Here is a 17,704-nt window from a genome sequence, read left to right as displayed (position 1 = left end):
TCATAGTATACACTGTCGTTTTTTGAGGTTTTTGTCTATTTTTACTTTTTGTGATAATTGAATAAATTCACTTTTACGTCATAGTATACACTGTCGTATTTTGAGGTTTTTGTCCATTTTGAATTTTTTTGATAATTGAATAAATTCACTTTTACGTCATAGTATACACTGTCGTATTTTGAGGTTTTTGTCTATTTTTACTTTTTGTGATAATTGAATAAATTCACTTTTACGTCATAGTATACACTGTCGTATTTTGAGGTTTTTGTCCATTTTGAATTTTTTTGATTTTTGAATAAATTCACTTTTACGTCATAGTATACACTGTCGTTTTTTGAGGTTTTTGTCTATTTTTACTTTTTGTGATAATTGAATAAATTCACTTTTACGTCATAGTATATACTGTCGTTTTTTGAGGTTGTCCATTTTTACCTTTTGTGATAATTGAATAAATTCACTTTTACGTCATAGTATACACTGTCGTATTTTGAGGTTTTTGTCTATTTTTACTTTTTGTGATAATTGAATAAATTCACTTTTACGTCATAGTATACACTGTCGTTTTTTGAGGTTGTCCATTTTTACTTTTTGTGATAATTGAATAAATTCACTTTTACGTCATAGTATACACTGTCGTATTTTGAGGTTTTTGTCTATTTTTACTTTTTGTGATAATTGAATAAATTCACTTTTACGTCATAGTATACACTGTCGTATTTTGAGGTTTTTGTCTATTTTTACTTTTTGTGATAATTGAATAAATTCACTTTTACGTCATAGTATACACTGTCGTATTTTGAGGTTTTTGTCTATTTTTACTTTTTGTGATAATTGAATAAATTCACTTTTACGTCATAGTATACACTGTCGTTTTTTGAGGTTTTTGTCTATTTTTACTTTTTGTGATAATTGAATAAATTCACTTTTACGTCATAGTATACACTGTCGTATTTTGAGGTTTTTGTCCATTTTGAATTTTTTTGATTTTTGAATAAATTCACTTTTACGTCATAGTATACACTGTCGTTTTTTGAGGTTTTTGTCCATTTTTACTTTTTGTGATAATTAAATAAATTCACTTTTACGTCATAGTATACACTGTCGTATTTTGAGGTTTTTGTCTATTTTTACTTTTTGTGATAATTGAATAAATTCACTTTTACGTCATAGTATACACTGTCGTATTTTGAGGTTTTTGTCCATTTTGAATTTTTTTGATTTTTGAATAAATTCACTTTTACGTCATAGTATACACTGTCGTTTTTTGAGGTTTTTGTCTATTTTTACTTTTTGTGATAATTGAATAAATTCACTTTTACGTCATAGTATACACTGTCGTATTTTGAGGTTTTTGTCCATTTTGAATTTTTGTGATAATTGAATAAATTCACTTTTACGTCATAGTATACACTGTCGTATTTTGAGGTTTTTGTCTATTTTTACTTTTTGTGATAATTGAATAAATGCACTTTTACGTCATAGTATACACTGTCGTATTTTGAGGTTTTTGTCTATTTTTACTTTTTGTGATAATTGAATAAATTCACTTTTACGTTATAGTATACACTGTCGTATTTTGAGGTTTTTGTCTATTTTTACTTTTTGTGATAATTGAATAAATTCACTTTTACGTCATAGTATACACTGTCGTATTTTGAGGTTTTTGTCTATTTTTACTTTTTGTGATAATTGAATAAATTCACTTTTACGTCATAGTATACACTGTCGTTTTTTGAGGTTTTTGTCCATTTTTACTTTTTGTGATAATTGAATAAATTCACTTTTACGTCATAGTATACACTGTCGTTTTTTGAGGTTTTTGTCCATTTTTACTTTTTGTGATAATTGAATAAATTCACTTTTACGTCATAGTATACACTGTCGTATTTTGAGGTTTTTGTCCATTTTGAATTTTTTTGATTTTTGAATAAATTCACTTTTACGTCATAGTATACACTGTCGTTTTTTGAGGTTTTTGTCCATTTTTACTTTTTGTGATAATTGAATAAATTCACTTTTACGTCATAGTATACACTGTCGTATTTTGAGGTTTTTGTCTATTTTTACTTTTTGTGGTAATTGAATAAATTCACTTTTACGTCATAGTATACACTGTTGTTTTTTGAGGTTTTTGTCTATTTTTACTTTTTGTGATAATTGAATAAATTCACTTTTACGTCATAGTATACACTGTCGGATTTTGAGGTTTTTGTCTATTTTTACTTTTTGTGATAATTGAATAAATTCACTTTTACGTCATAGTATACACTGTCGTATGTTGAGGTTTTTGTCTATTTTTACTTTTTGTGATAATTGAATAAATTCACTTTTACGTCATAGTATACACTGTCGTATTTTGAGGTTTTTGTCCATTTTTACTTTTTGTGATAATTGAATAAATTCACTTTTACGTCATAGTATACACTGTCGTATTTTGAGGTTTTTGTCTATTTTTACTTTTTGTGATAATTGAATAAATTCACTTTTACGTCATAGTATACACTGTCGTATTTTGAGGTTTTTGTCCATTTTGAATTTTTTTGATTTTTGAATAAATTCACTTTTACGTCATAGTATACACTGTCGTTTTTTGAGGTTTTTGTCTATTTTTACTTTTTGTGATAATTGAATAAATTCACTTTTACGTCATAGTATACACTGTCGTATTTTGAGGTTTTTGTCCATTTTGAATTTTTTTGATTTTTGAATAAATTCACTTTTACGTCATAGTATACACTGTCGTATTTTGAGGTTTTTGTCTATTTTTACTTTTTGTGATAATTGAATAAATTCACTTTTACGTCATAGTATACACTGTTGTTTTTTGAGGTTTTTGTCTATTTTTACTTTTTGTGATAATTGAATAAATTCACTTTTACGTCATAGTATACACTGTCGTTTTTTGAGGTTTTTGTCTATTTTTACTTTTTGTGGTAATTGAATAAATTCACTTTTACGTCATAGTATACACTGTTGTTTTTTGAGGTTTTTGTCTATTTTTGCTTTTTGTGATAATTGAATAAATTCACTTTTACGTCATAGTATACACTGTCGTATTTTGAGGTTTTTGTCTATTTTTACTTTTTGTGATAATTGAATAAATTCACTTTTACGTCATAGTATACACTGTCGTATTTTGAGGTTTTTGTCCATTTTGAATTTTTTTGATTTTTGAATAAATTCACTTTTACGTCATAGTATACACTGTCGTTTTTTGAGGTTTTTGTCCATTTTTACTTTTTGTGATAATTAAATAAATTCACTTTTACGTCATAGTATACACTGTCGTATGTTGAGGTTTTTGTCTATTTTTACTTTTTGTGATAATTGAATAAATTCACTTTTACGTCATAGTATACACTGTCGTATTTTGAGGTTTTTGTCTATTTTTACTTTTTGTGATAATTGAATAAATTCACTTTTACGTCATAGTATACACTGTCGTATTTTGAGGTTTTTGTCCATTTTGAATTTTTTTGATTTTTGAATAAATTCACTTTTACGTCATAGTATACACTGTCGTATTTTGAGGTTTTTGTCCATTTTGAATTTTTGTGATAATTGAATAAATTCACTTTTACGTCATAGTATACACTGTCGTATTTTGAGGTTTTTGTCTATTTTTACTTTTTGTGATAATTGAATAAATTCACTTTTACGTCATAGTATACACTGTCGTATTTTGAGGTTTTTGTCCATTTTGAATTTTTTTGATTTTTGAATAAATTCACTTTTACGTCATAGTATACACTGTCGTTTTTTGAGGTTTTTGTCTATTTTTACTTTTTGTGATAATTGAATAAATTCACTTTTACGTCATAGTATACACTGTCGTATTTTGAGGTTTTTGTCCATTTTGAATTTTTGTGATAATTGAATAAATTCACTTTTACGTCATAGTATACACTGTCGTATTTTGAGGTTTTTGTCTATTTTTACTTTTTGTGATAATTGATTAAATTCACTTTTACGTCATAGTATACACTGTCGTATTTTGAGGTTTTTGTCTATTTTTACTTTTTGTGATAATTGAATAAATTCACTTTTACGTCATAGTATACACTGTCGTATTTTGAGGTTTTTGTCCATTTTTACTTTTTGTGATAATTGAATAAATTCACTTTTACGTCATAGTATACACTGTCGTTTTTTGAGGTTTTTGTCTATTTTGAATTTTTTTGATTTTTGAATAAATTCACTTTTACGTCATAGTATACACTGTCGTATTTTGAGGTTTTTGTCTATTTTTACTTTTTGTGATAATTGAATAAATTCACTTTTATGTCATAGTATACACTGTCGTTTTTTGAGGTTTTTGTCCATTTTGAATTTTTTTGATTTTTGAATAAATTCACTTTTACGTCATAGTATACACTGTCGTATTTTGAGGTTTTTGTCTATTTTTACTTTTTGTGGTAATTGAATAAATTCACTTTTACGTCATAGTATACACTGTCGTTTTTTGAGGTTTTTGTCTATTTTTACTTTTTGTGATAATTGAATAAATTCACTTTTACGTCATAGTATACACTGTCGTATTTTGAGGTTTTTGTCTATTTTTACTTTTTGTGATAATTGAATAAATTCACTTTTATGTCATAGTATCCACTGTCGTTTTTTGAGGTTTTTGTCCATTTTGAATTTTTTTGATTTTTGAATAAATTCACTTTTACGTCATAGTATACACTGTCGTATTTTGAGGTTTTTGTCTATTTTTACTTTTTGTGGTAATTGAATAAATTCACTTTTACGTCATAGTATACACTGTCGTTTTTTGAGGTTTTTGTCTATTTTTACTTTTTGTGATAATTGAATAAATTCACTTTTACGTCATAGTATACACTGTCGTTTTTTGAGGTTTTTGTCCATTTTTACTTTTTGTGATAATTGAATAAATTCACTTTTACGTCATAGTATACACTGTCGTTTTTTGAGGTTTTTGTCCATTTTTACTTTTTGTGATAATTGAATAAATTCACTTTTACGTCATAGTATACACTGTCGTATTTTGAGGTTTTTGTCCATTTTGAATTTTTTTGATTTTTGAATAAATTCACTTTTACGTCTATAGTATACACTGTCGTTTTTTGAGGTTTTTGTCCATTTTTACTTTTTGTGATAATTGAATAAATTCACTTTTACGTCATAGTATACACTGTCGTATTTTGAGGTTTTTGTCTATTTTTACTTTTTGTGGTAATTGAATAAATTCACTTTTACGTCATAGTATACACTGTTGTTTTTTGAGGTTTTTGTCTATTTTTACTTTTTGTGATAATTGAATAAATTCACTTTTACGTCATAGTATACACTGTCGGATTTTGAGGTTTTTGTCTATTTTTACTTTTTGTGATAATTGAATAAATTCACTTTTACGTCATAGTATACACTGTCGTATGTTGAGGTTTTTGTCTATTTTTACTTTTTGTGATAATTGAATAAATTCACTTTTACGTCATAGTATACACTGTCGTATTTTGAGGTTTTTGTCCATTTTTACTTTTTGTGATAATTGAATAAATTCACTTTTACGTCATAGTATACACTGTCGTATTTTGAGGTTTTTGTCTATTTTTACTTTTTGTGATAATTGAATAAATTCACTTTTACGTCATAGTATACACTGTCGTATTTTGAGGTTTTTGTCCATTTTGAATTTTTTTGATTTTTGAATAAATTCACTTTTACGTCATAGTATACACTGTCGTTTTTTGAGGTTTTTGTCTATTTTTACTTTTTGTGATAATTGAATAAATTCACTTTTACGTCATAGTATACACTGTCGTATTTTGAGGTTTTTGTCCATTTTGAATTTTTTTGATTTTTGAATAAATTCACTTTTACGTCATAGTATACACTGTCGTATTTTGAGGTTTTTGTCTATTTTTACTTTTTGTGATAATTGAATAAATTCACTTTTACGTCATAGTATACACTGTTGTTTTTTGAGGTTTTTGTCTATTTTTACTTTTTGTGATAATTGAATAAATTCACTTTTACGTCATAGTATACACTGTCGTTTTTTGAGGTTTTTGTCTATTTTTACTTTTTGTGGTAATTGAATAAATTCACTTTTACGTCATAGTATACACTGTTGTTTTTTGAGGTTTTTGTCTATTTTTGCTTTTTGTGATAATTGAATAAATTCACTTTTACGTCATAGTATACACTGTCGTATTTTGAGGTTTTTGTCTATTTTTACTTTTTGTGATAATTGAATAAATTCACTTTTACGTCATAGTATACACTGTCGTATTTTGAGGTTTTTGTCCATTTTGAATTTTTTTGATTTTTGAATAAATTCACTTTTACGTCATAGTATACACTGTCGTTTTTTGAGGTTTTTGTCCATTTTTACTTTTTGTGATAATTAAATAAATTCACTTTTACGTCATAGTATACACTGTCGTATGTTGAGGTTTTTGTCTATTTTTACTTTTTGTGATAATTGAATAAATTCACTTTTACGTCATAGTATACACTGTCGTATTTTGAGGTTTTTGTCTATTTTTACTTTTTGTGATAATTGAATAAATTCACTTTTACGTCATAGTATACACTGTCGTATTTTGAGGTTTTTGTCCATTTTGAATTTTTTTGATTTTTGAATAAATTCACTTTTACGTCATAGTATACACTGTCGTATTTTGAGGTTTTTGTCCATTTTGAATTTTTGTGATAATTGAATAAATTCACTTTTACGTCATAGTATACACTGTCGTATTTTGAGGTTTTTGTCTATTTTTACTTTTTGTGATAATTGAATAAATTCACTTTTACGTCATAGTATACACTGTCGTATTTTGAGGTTTTTGTCCATTTTGAATTTTTTTGATTTTTGAATAAATTCACTTTTACGTCATAGTATACACTGTCGTTTTTTGAGGTTTTTGTCTATTTTTACTTTTTGTGATAATTGAATAAATTCACTTTTACGTCATAGTATACACTGTCGTATTTTGAGGTTTTTGTCCATTTTGAATTTTTGTGATAATTGAATAAATTCACTTTTACGTCATAGTATACACTGTCGTATTTTGAGGTTTTTGTCTATTTTTACTTTTTGTGATAATTGATTAAATTCACTTTTACGTCATAGTATACACTGTCGTATTTTGAGGTTTTTGTCTATTTTTACTTTTTGTGATAATTGAATAAATTCACTTTTACGTCATAGTATACACTGTCGTTTTTTGAGGTTTTTGTCTATTTTTACTTTTTGTGATAATTGAATAAATTCACTTTTACGTCATAGTATACACTGTCGTATTTTGAGGTTTTTGTCCATTTTGAATTTTTTTGATAATTGAATAAATTCACTTTTACGTCATAGTATACACTGTCGTATTTTGAGGTTTTTGTCTATTTTTACTTTTTGTGATAATTGAATAAATTCACTTTTACGTCATAGTATACACTGTCGTATTTTGAGGTTTTTGTCCATTTTGAATTTTTTTGATTTTTGAATAAATTCACTTTTACGTCATAGTATACACTGTCGTTTTTTGAGGTTTTTGTCTATTTTTACTTTTTGTGATAATTGAATAAATTCACTTTTACGTCATAGTATATACTGTCGTTTTTTGAGGTTGTCCATTTTTACCTTTTGTGATAATTGAATAAATTCACTTTTACGTCATAGTATACACTGTCGTATTTTGAGGTTTTTGTCTATTTTTACTTTTTGTGATAATTGAATAAATTCACTTTTACGTCATAGTATACACTGTCGTTTTTTGAGGTTGTCCATTTTTACTTTTTGTGATAATTGAATAAATTCACTTTTACGTCATAGTATACACTGTCGTATTTTGAGGTTTTTGTCTATTTTTACTTTTTGTGATAATTGAATAAATTCACTTTTACGTCATAGTATACACTGTCGTATTTTGAGGTTTTTGTCTATTTTTACTTTTTGTGATAATTGAATAAATTCACTTTTACGTCATAGTATACACTGTCGTATTTTGAGGTTTTTGTCTATTTTTACTTTTTGTGATAATTGAATAAATTCACTTTTACGTCATAGTATACACTGTCGTTTTTTGAGGTTTTTGTCTATTTTTACTTTTTGTGATAATTGAATAAATTCACTTTTACGTCATAGTATACACTGTCGTATTTTGAGGTTTTTGTCCATTTTGAATTTTTTTGATTTTTGAATAAATTCACTTTTACGTCATAGTATACACTGTCGTTTTTTGAGGTTTTTGTCCATTTTTACTTTTTGTGATAATTAAATAAATTCACTTTTACGTCATAGTATACACTGTCGTATTTTGAGGTTTTTGTCTATTTTTACTTTTTGTGATAATTGAATAAATTCACTTTTACGTCATAGTATACACTGTCGTATTTTGAGGTTTTTGTCCATTTTGAATTTTTTTGATTTTTGAATAAATTCACTTTTACGTCATAGTATACACTGTCGTTTTTTGAGGTTTTTGTCTATTTTTACTTTTTGTGATAATTGAATAAATTCACTTTTACGTCATAGTATACACTGTCGTATTTTGAGGTTTTTGTCCATTTTGAATTTTTGTGATAATTGAATAAATTCACTTTTACGTCATAGTATACACTGTCGTATTTTGAGGTTTTTGTCTATTTTTACTTTTTGTGATAATTGAATAAATGCACTTTTACGTCATAGTATACACTGTCGTATTTTGAGGTTTTTGTCTATTTTTACTTTTTGTGATAATTGAATAAATTCACTTTTACGTTATAGTATACACTGTCGTATTTTGAGGTTTTTGTCTATTTTTACTTTTTGTGATAATTGAATAAATTCACTTTTACGTCATAGTATACACTGTCGTATTTTGAGGTTTTTGTCTATTTTTACTTTTTGTGATAATTGAATAAATTCACTTTTACGTCATAGTATACACTGTCGTTTTTTGAGGTTTTTGTCCATTTTTACTTTTTGTGATAATTGAATAAATTCACTTTTACGTCATAGTATACACTGTCGTTTTTTGAGGTTTTTGTCCATTTTTACTTTTTGTGATAATTGAATAAATTCACTTTTACGTCATAGTATACACTGTCGTATTTTGAGGTTTTTGTCCATTTTGAATTTTTTTGATTTTTGAATAAATTCACTTTTACGTCATAGTATACACTGTCGTTTTTTGAGGTTTTTGTCCATTTTTACTTTTTGTGATAATTGAATAAATTCACTTTTACGTCATAGTATACACTGTCGTATTTTGAGGTTTTTGTCTATTTTTACTTTTTGTGGTAATTGAATAAATTCACTTTTACGTCATAGTATACACTGTTGTTTTTTGAGGTTTTTGTCTATTTTTACTTTTTGTGATAATTGAATAAATTCACTTTTACGTCATAGTATACACTGTCGGATTTTGAGGTTTTTGTCTATTTTTACTTTTTGTGATAATTGAATAAATTCACTTTTACGTCATAGTATACACTGTCGTATGTTGAGGTTTTTGTCTATTTTTACTTTTTGTGATAATTGAATAAATTCACTTTTACGTCATAGTATACACTGTCGTATTTTGAGGTTTTTGTCTATTTTTACTTTTTGTGATTATTGAATAAATTCACTTTTACGTCATAGTATACACTGTCGTATTTTGAGGTTTTTGTCCATTTTGAATTTTTTTGATTTTTGAATAAATTCACTTTTACGTCATAGTATACACTGTCGTTTTTTGAGGTTTTTGTCTATTTTTACTTTTTGTGATAATTGAATAAATTCACTTTTACGTCATAGTATACACTGTCGTATTTTGAGGTTTTTGTCCATTTTGATTTTTTTTGATTTTTGAATAAATTCACTTTTACGTCATAGTATACACTGTCGTATTTTGAGGTTTTTGTCTATTTTTACTTTTTGTGATAATTGAATAAATTCACTTTTACGTCATAGTATACACTGTTGTTTTTTGAGGTTTTTGTCTATTTTTACTTTTTGTGATAATTGAATAAATTCACTTTTACGTCATAGTATACACTGTCGTTTTTTGAGGTTTTTGTCTATTTTTACTTTTTGTGGTAATTGAATAAATTCACTTTTACGTCATAGTATACACTGTTGTTTTTTGAGGTTTTTGTCTATTTTTGCTTTTTGTGATAATTGAATAAATTCACTTTTACGTCATAGTATACACTGTCGTATTTTGAGGTTTTTGTCTATTTTTACTTTTTGTGATAATTGAATAAATTCACTTTTACGTCATAGTATACACTGTCGTATTTTGAGGTTTTTGTCCATTTTGAATTTTTTTGATTTTTGAATAAATTCACTTTTACGTCATAGTATACACTGTCGTTTTTTGAGGTTTTTGTCCATTTTTACTTTTTGTGATAATTAAATAAATTCACTTTTACGTCATAGTATACACTGTCGTATGTTGAGGTTTTTGTCTATTTTTACTTTTTGTGATAATTGAATAAATTCACTTTTACGTCATAGTATACACTGTCGTATTTTGAGGTTTTTGTCTATTTTTACTTTTTGTGATAATTGAATAAATTCACTTTTACGTCATAGTATACACTGTCGTATTTTGAGGTTTTTGTCCATTTTGAATTTTTTTGATTTTTGAATAAATTCACTTTTACGTCATAGTATACACTGTCGTATTTTGAGGTTTTTGTCCATTTTGAATTTTTGTGATAATTGAATAAATTCACTTTTACGTCATAGTATACACTGTCGTATTTTGAGGTTTTTGTCTATTTTTACTTTTTGTGATAATTGAATAAATTCACTTTTACGTCATAGTATACACTGTCGTATTTTGAGGTTTTTGTCCATTTTGAATTTTTTTGATTTTTGAATAAATTCACTTTTACGTCATAGTATACACTGTCGTTTTTTGAGGTTTTTGTCTATTTTTACTTTTTGTGATAATTGAATAAATTCACTTTTACGTCATAGTATACACTGTCGTATTTTGAGGTTTTTGTCCATTTTGAATTTTTGTGATAATTGAATAAATTCACTTTTACGTCATAGTATACACTGTCGTATTTTGAGGTTTTTGTCTATTTTTACTTTTTGTGATAATTGATTAAATTCACTTTTACGTCATAGTATACACTGTCGTATTTTGAGGTTTTTGTCTATTTTTACTTTTTGTGATAATTGAATAAATTCACTTTTACGTCATAGTATACACTGTCGTTTTTTGAGGTTTTTGTCTATTTTTACTTTTTGTGATAATTGAATAAATTCACTTTTACGTCATAGTATACACTGTCGTATTTTGAGGTTTTTGTCCATTTTGAATTTTTTTGATAATTGAATAAATTCACTTTTACGTCATAGTATACACTGTCGTATTTTGAGGTTTTTGTCTATTTTTACTTTTTGTGATAATTGAATAAATTCACTTTTACGTCATAGTATACACTGTCGTATTTTGAGGTTTTTGTCCATTTTGAATTTTTTTGATTTTTGAATAAATTCACTTTTACGTCATAGTATACACTGTCGTTTTTTGAGGTTTTTGTCTATTTTTACTTTTTGTGATAATTGAATAAATTCACTTTTACGTCATAGTATATACTGTCGTTTTTTGAGGTTGTCCATTTTTACCTTTTGTGATAATTGAATAAATTCACTTTTACGTCATAGTATACACTGTCGTATTTTGAGGTTTTTGTCTATTTTTACTTTTTGTGATAATTGAATAAATTCACTTTTACGTCATAGTATACACTGTCGTTTTTTGAGGTTGTCCATTTTTACTTTTTGTGATAATTGAATAAATTCACTTTTACGTCATAGTATACACTGTCGTATTTTGAGGTTTTTGTCTATTTTTACTTTTTGTGATAATTGAATAAATTCACTTTTACGTCATAGTATACACTGTCGTATTTTGAGGTTTTTGTCTATTTTTACTTTTTGTGATAATTGAATAAATTCACTTTTACGTCATAGTATACACTGTCGTATTTTGAGGTTTTTGTCTATTTTTACTTTTTGTGATAATTGAATAAATTCACTTTTACGTCATAGTATACACTGTCGTTTTTTGAGGTTTTTGTCTATTTTTACTTTTTGTGATAATTGAATAAATTCACTTTTACGTCATAGTATACACTGTCGTATTTTGAGGTTTTTGTCCATTTTGAATTTTTTTGATTTTTGAATAAATTCACTTTTACGTCATAGTATACACTGTCGTTTTTTGAGGTTTTTGTCCATTTTTACTTTTTGTGATAATTAAATAAATTCACTTTTACGTCATAGTATACACTGTCGTATTTTGAGGTTTTTGTCTATTTTTACTTTTTGTGATAATTGAATAAATTCACTTTTACGTCATAGTATACACTGTCGTATTTTGAGGTTTTTGTCCATTTTGAATTTTTTTGATTTTTGAATAAATTCACTTTTACGTCATAGTATACACTGTCGTTTTTTGAGGTTTTTGTCTATTTTTACTTTTTGTGATAATTGAATAAATTCACTTTTACGTCATAGTATACACTGTCGTTTTTTGAGGTTTTTGTCCATTTTTACTTTTTGTGATAATTGAATAAATTCACTTTTACGTCATAGTATACACTGTCGTATTTTGAGGTTTTTGTCCATTTTGAATTTTTTTGATTTTTGAATAAATTCACTTTTACGTCATAGTATACACTGTCGTTTTTTGAGGTTTTTGTCCATTTTTACTTTTTGTGATAATTGAATTAATTCACTTTTACGTCATAGTATACACTGTCGTATTTTGAGGTTTTTGTCTATTTTTACTTTTTGTGGTAATTGAATAAATTCACTTTTACGTCATAGTATACACTGTTGTTTTTTGAGGTTTTTGTCTATTTTTACTTTTTGTGATAATTGAATAAATTCACTTTTACGTCATAGTATACACTGTCGTATTTTGAGGTTTTTGTCCATTTTTACTTTTTGTGATAATTGAATAAATTCACTTTTACGTCATAGTATACACTGTTGTTTTTTGAGGTTTTTGTCTATTTTTACTTTTTGTGATAATTGAATAAATTCACTTTTACGTCATAGTATACACTGTCGTATTTTGAGGTTTTTGTCTATTTTTACTTTTTGTGATAATTGAATAAATTCACTTTTACGTCATAGTATACACTGTCGTATTTTGAGGTTTTTGTCCATTTTTACTTTTTGTGATAATTGAATAAATTCACTTTTACGTCATAGTATACACTGTCGTATTTTGAGGTTTTTGTCTATTTTTACTTTTTGTGATAATTGAATAAATTCACTTTTACGTCATAGTATACACTGTCGTATTTTGAGGTTTTTGTCCATTTTGAATTTTTTTGATTTTTGAATAAATTCACTTTTACGTCATAGTATACACTGTCGTTTTTTGAGGTTTTTGTCTATTTTTACTTTTTGTGATAATTGAATAAATTCACTTTTACGTCATAGTATACACTGTCGTTTTTTGAGGTTGTCCATTTTTACTTTTTGTGATAATTGAATAAATTCACTTTTACGTCATAGTATACACTGTCGTATTTTGAGGTTTTTGTCTATTTTTACTATTTGTGATAATTGAATAAATTCACTTTTACGTCATAGTATACACTGTCGTATTTTGAGGTTTTTGTCTATTTTTACTTTTTGTGATAATTGAATAAATTTACATTTACGTAATAGTATACACTGTTGTATTTTGAGTTTTTGTCCATTTTGAATTTGTGACTGAGAGATAGGCTAAGGTTACTTGTGCTGACTGACAGATAAAATACTTGCGCTGTTTAATGTGTTTGAAATGTGGTGCTTTCCTCAGTGCATAACTTACATTTCACAGGTATATTCTCCAACTGTAAATGTTAGAAATTCCTGCAAATATGTCCATTTTGGTGTCCGGAGAGGACAAGCCTTCAAAAAGTAAACCTCCATTAAACGCAGGCTGTTATAAATAATTACTTACTTTATTTATAAAAAGGAACATTTTTACAACATACAACGTAACGTACAATTTTTAACATAAAGGTTTCCATTTCATGTATTGTACTGGATGAGCGCCACCGCATGCGTAACATGGAGCGCAATAAAATATAAACGCAATAATTCTGACTAAAGTAGCCTATAAATATTTCTAAAATACTTGTCAGACAATAAATGTGCCATATGTGGAATTTTAACCCTACAAGTAAGTATATTGTTATGAAAGTCACACTGATAATGGGGTAATATCTAAATATAGGCTAATATGCTTTTGTTTTTATTTAAATTTTTAGTTTAGTGAAAGTAAAAACAAAATAATTTTTGGTTTTATATTGTAAATCCCCAATTTGCACATAATATATTGCATAGCCTACATTACATTCAATTTATTTGTTTATACCCTTCAATGTCAACATTGTTTTTAGGATAACATTGGACAGGATGCGAATGGCGTGTATCGCCATTCAACCAAAAAATACAGAGATTTTTTTTCATATCACTCAGCCCTGCACGATATATCGACAACATATCGTTATTGGATGATAAATTATAATTTTTGATGTTATCGGTCCGATAAGAAAATTTGGCCAAAATATTCACACCGATAGATAATGTATTATTTCCTTCAGCTGAGACAGATAGTCATGATGGGTTTGAATTGCTCGAAATATGATTGCAATTACTTCAAAAAGGAAAATACAGTTATGTGAATTATGTGAAGCGCAAGTCTGACATATGGTAAATAGACTGCATTTATATAGCGCTTTCAACAGACCCATGGCCATCAAAGCTTTACATATTGCCTCACATTTATCCATTCACTCTTATTCATACACCGACAGCGGTGTCAGCCAGTTTGTCGGGAGCAGCTGGGGTTAGGTGTCTTACTCATGGACACCATGACACTTGGTCAGATGAACCGAGATAGAACCACCAACCTTCCGGTTTGTAGACCACCTACATGAACCACTGAGCCACTGCCACCCACATATAGGCTACATAAAATTATAATAAGAACACGTCTGTAAAAGAGCATTGTAACATTTGTTGAGGGAAGAGTGCGTCCACGGAGTTACACCTTTATGACAAGCACAGTCAAGTTTGCTTGTGCATTCGCCTTTTGTGCCATTGTAAGTTGTAATATTATATTTATTCTGTGTATATATGATGATCTCACACAGGATGCACTTGGTTGAGTTCAATATGCAGTAAAGCACTTAATTGAACTGGTCTTTAGCTTCAGCGCGCATATTTCAAACATAAATGAAACGCATTAATAACTACTGGGACTGTCATATACATAACACTGTAATGACATCATTTATTTAATAAAACGGTGTGAATTCTCTAGGTTTAGCTGTGTTTCAGCATGCTGTTTTGGGAAAAGCACTTCCTCTCTACAACGCATTACATTTATGTAGTTTAAACATCTGATTTATCTCATATAGGATGCTTTTTTTTTAGTTAATAACCCACAGGGCTTCATTGTAGCCTACCGGTGATCATTTTCAGTTTCAACACTCTCAAACGGGGGAAGAGCATCCACTGGAGTTATAGACCTTCACCTGTGCTTGATTTTGTGCAAGTTGTTGTAATATTATATTTATTTTATAAACAAATCTGATTGTTCTCATATATGATACGTTTAGTTGTTAATTAACCTTCTAATCCCTTGGATTTATGGTTGTTTATTCTCTTCAGCTTCAGCGCATGCTTTCAATAGCAATGCTAATTGATAGACTAATAGACTAATATTAAAGATACTGTACTATTACTTGTACTTTACTATTACTGTAATATTATTTTTTTTAAACACACAGAAGTTTTATTTTTAATAACTAGCACTTTTATTGTTCTCGTATTATTTCCATTAATAATCTGGTTTGATTGAAACCATTTCCTTGTCCAAGCAGAGGCCATTTCATTTCAAGAATTTTGATTCTTTATATGCTGCCTAAGTAATGTTGTCCAATAACTTGTTTGCATTATTTAGGTATTTTATTTTTTTGTTAGGCAATATCGTTTTCGGTAACATTTTACAAATAAGGTCTCAATTGTTAATGCATTAACTAACCCTAACAAACAGAGAGCAATAACATTTGTTTATGTTAGTAATAACATTTTTGTGTTTATTAACAGTTCATTCACAGTGCAACTTTGTATGTGAAAATGTTGAGATTAACATGAACTAAGATTAATAAATCCTGTAGAAGTATTGTTCATTCATTGTTGATTAACTAATGCTAACAAAAATTGCACATTTTTTGTTTTGTTTTTGTAATCAGGCATTCAAAGTTTATTCAAATGTACATTTAGATTTATCGCCTTTCAAATATAAAGAATAATGGGTTATCGGTATTGGCCAAAATGTTCAAATCGGTGCATCCCCAGTTTTTAGTTGAGCTGTTAGAACAAGCCTTTAAAATTGCTTTGATAAGAATGTTACCACAACAGTGAGTTTTGCTAAAACAGCCAAGATCTTGCCTGTATTTCTGTCTGCAGCTGCTCCTTCTCTTTCTGAGCCACTCTGAGACTAGCCTTCAGCTCCTGCAGCTCACGACGAGTCTCGCTTAGCTGAACCTGAGAACATAAATTTCACAAGAGTACTATAAAGTACAATTCTTTAAATATTTAGATTTACATTACATAGCAAATGTAATTTATACATTCATTTACATTTTATATGAATATGTAAGTGTCTTAGGTAATTCTAGGTCACCAAACAAATGTAAGAAAATGTGTGATATCAACCATGTTAACGCTTACAAAGTATGGCATTAAATATCGACTAGAAAAACCATTTGCTTACTTTATTACTTGAAAAACATGAAACTGTTTGCTTGACCAGGGGTCGGGGACCTTTTTTTACCAAAGAGATAAATATGCAGCAGACAATAAATAAGTTGCAATATGGAATTAATTGTGCAGAGCTTTCACTGTGAGGTTGAGTTACCAACTGATTAGCACAAATCCTGTGCGTGTGTGTGTGTGTGTGTGTGTGTGTGTGTGTGTGTGTGTGTGTGTGTGTGTGTGTGTGTGTGTGTGTGTGTGTGTGTGTGTGTGTGTGTGTGTGTGTGTGTCTGTGTGTGTGTGAGAGAGAGAGAGAGAGAGAGAGAGAGAGAGAGAGAGAGAGAGAGAGAGAGAGAGAGAGAGAGAGAGAGAGAGAGAGAGACAATGCTTAAATATGTGTTTACGTGAATACTCGACTTGGCATTTTGATATATGTTTATTTGGCCATTTAGGCACACAACAGAAACAAAGGCTAGCCTTGCTAGGCTTGTCCGTGTTGCACTTGGAGCACGTGCACAGAATCATGTCACTAGAATTCAGTTCTCTTTCATATTTTTAACATTTATTTTCAATATAAAGCACAATCCCCTCTTTTCTTTCTCATTCATTCATGTTTCATTACTAATAACTTTAAAATCCATGCAGATTATCATAAATATGATCTTTGCTCTGAGGCAAAAGTACCAGCTGGTGAAATGTTTCGAAATTTCTCTTTGCACAACAAAATGCCAGTTTCAATAAAAGGATATATTAAAGTTTATATATCCTAAGTCTACTATTACATTTTTGCTGCTGTTCTAAAAAATGTTCCATTACCTTAAACAAGTTATGCAGCTGCTTGAATCCCAGTGCAGGAGCTGTAGGTTACCACATGTTTATAGAATTGCCTTTACAGGGACTTTAAGTGGTTTGTTTATTGCTGTTGCGACTTGTGACACTTGCAACTTATTATTATCATCACAAACTTTTCATTAACTTCGATAG

General features: G+C 27.9%; 2 protein-coding genes across 2 annotated transcripts in view; one reads left to right on the top strand and one right to left on the bottom strand.

Annotated features, from left to right (window-relative positions):
• hoxc13a (homeobox C13a) overlaps positions 1-17,704 on the top strand; it is a 105,347-nt gene that overhangs the window by 26,232 nt on the left and 61,411 nt on the right. The window lies entirely within an intron of this gene.
• Positions 1-17,704, bottom strand: part of calcoco1a (calcium binding and coiled-coil domain 1a) — a 39,874-nt gene that overhangs the window by 12,798 nt on the left and 9,372 nt on the right. Inside the window, exon 11 of the mRNA XM_067445723.1 lies at positions 16,415-16,510. Coding sequence (XP_067301824.1) covers positions 16,415-16,510 — 96 coding nt within the window. The remainder of the gene's footprint in view (positions 1-16,414; positions 16,511-17,704) is intronic.

This window comes from Pseudorasbora parva, chromosome 6 (assembly GCF_024679245.1).
Source record: "Pseudorasbora parva isolate DD20220531a chromosome 6, ASM2467924v1, whole genome shotgun sequence".
Classification (NCBI taxonomy): Eukaryota; Metazoa; Chordata; class Actinopteri; order Cypriniformes; family Gobionidae; genus Pseudorasbora; species Pseudorasbora parva.
Note: the sequence above shows the minus strand (reverse complement) of the source record. Positions and strands in the feature narration are given on the sequence as shown.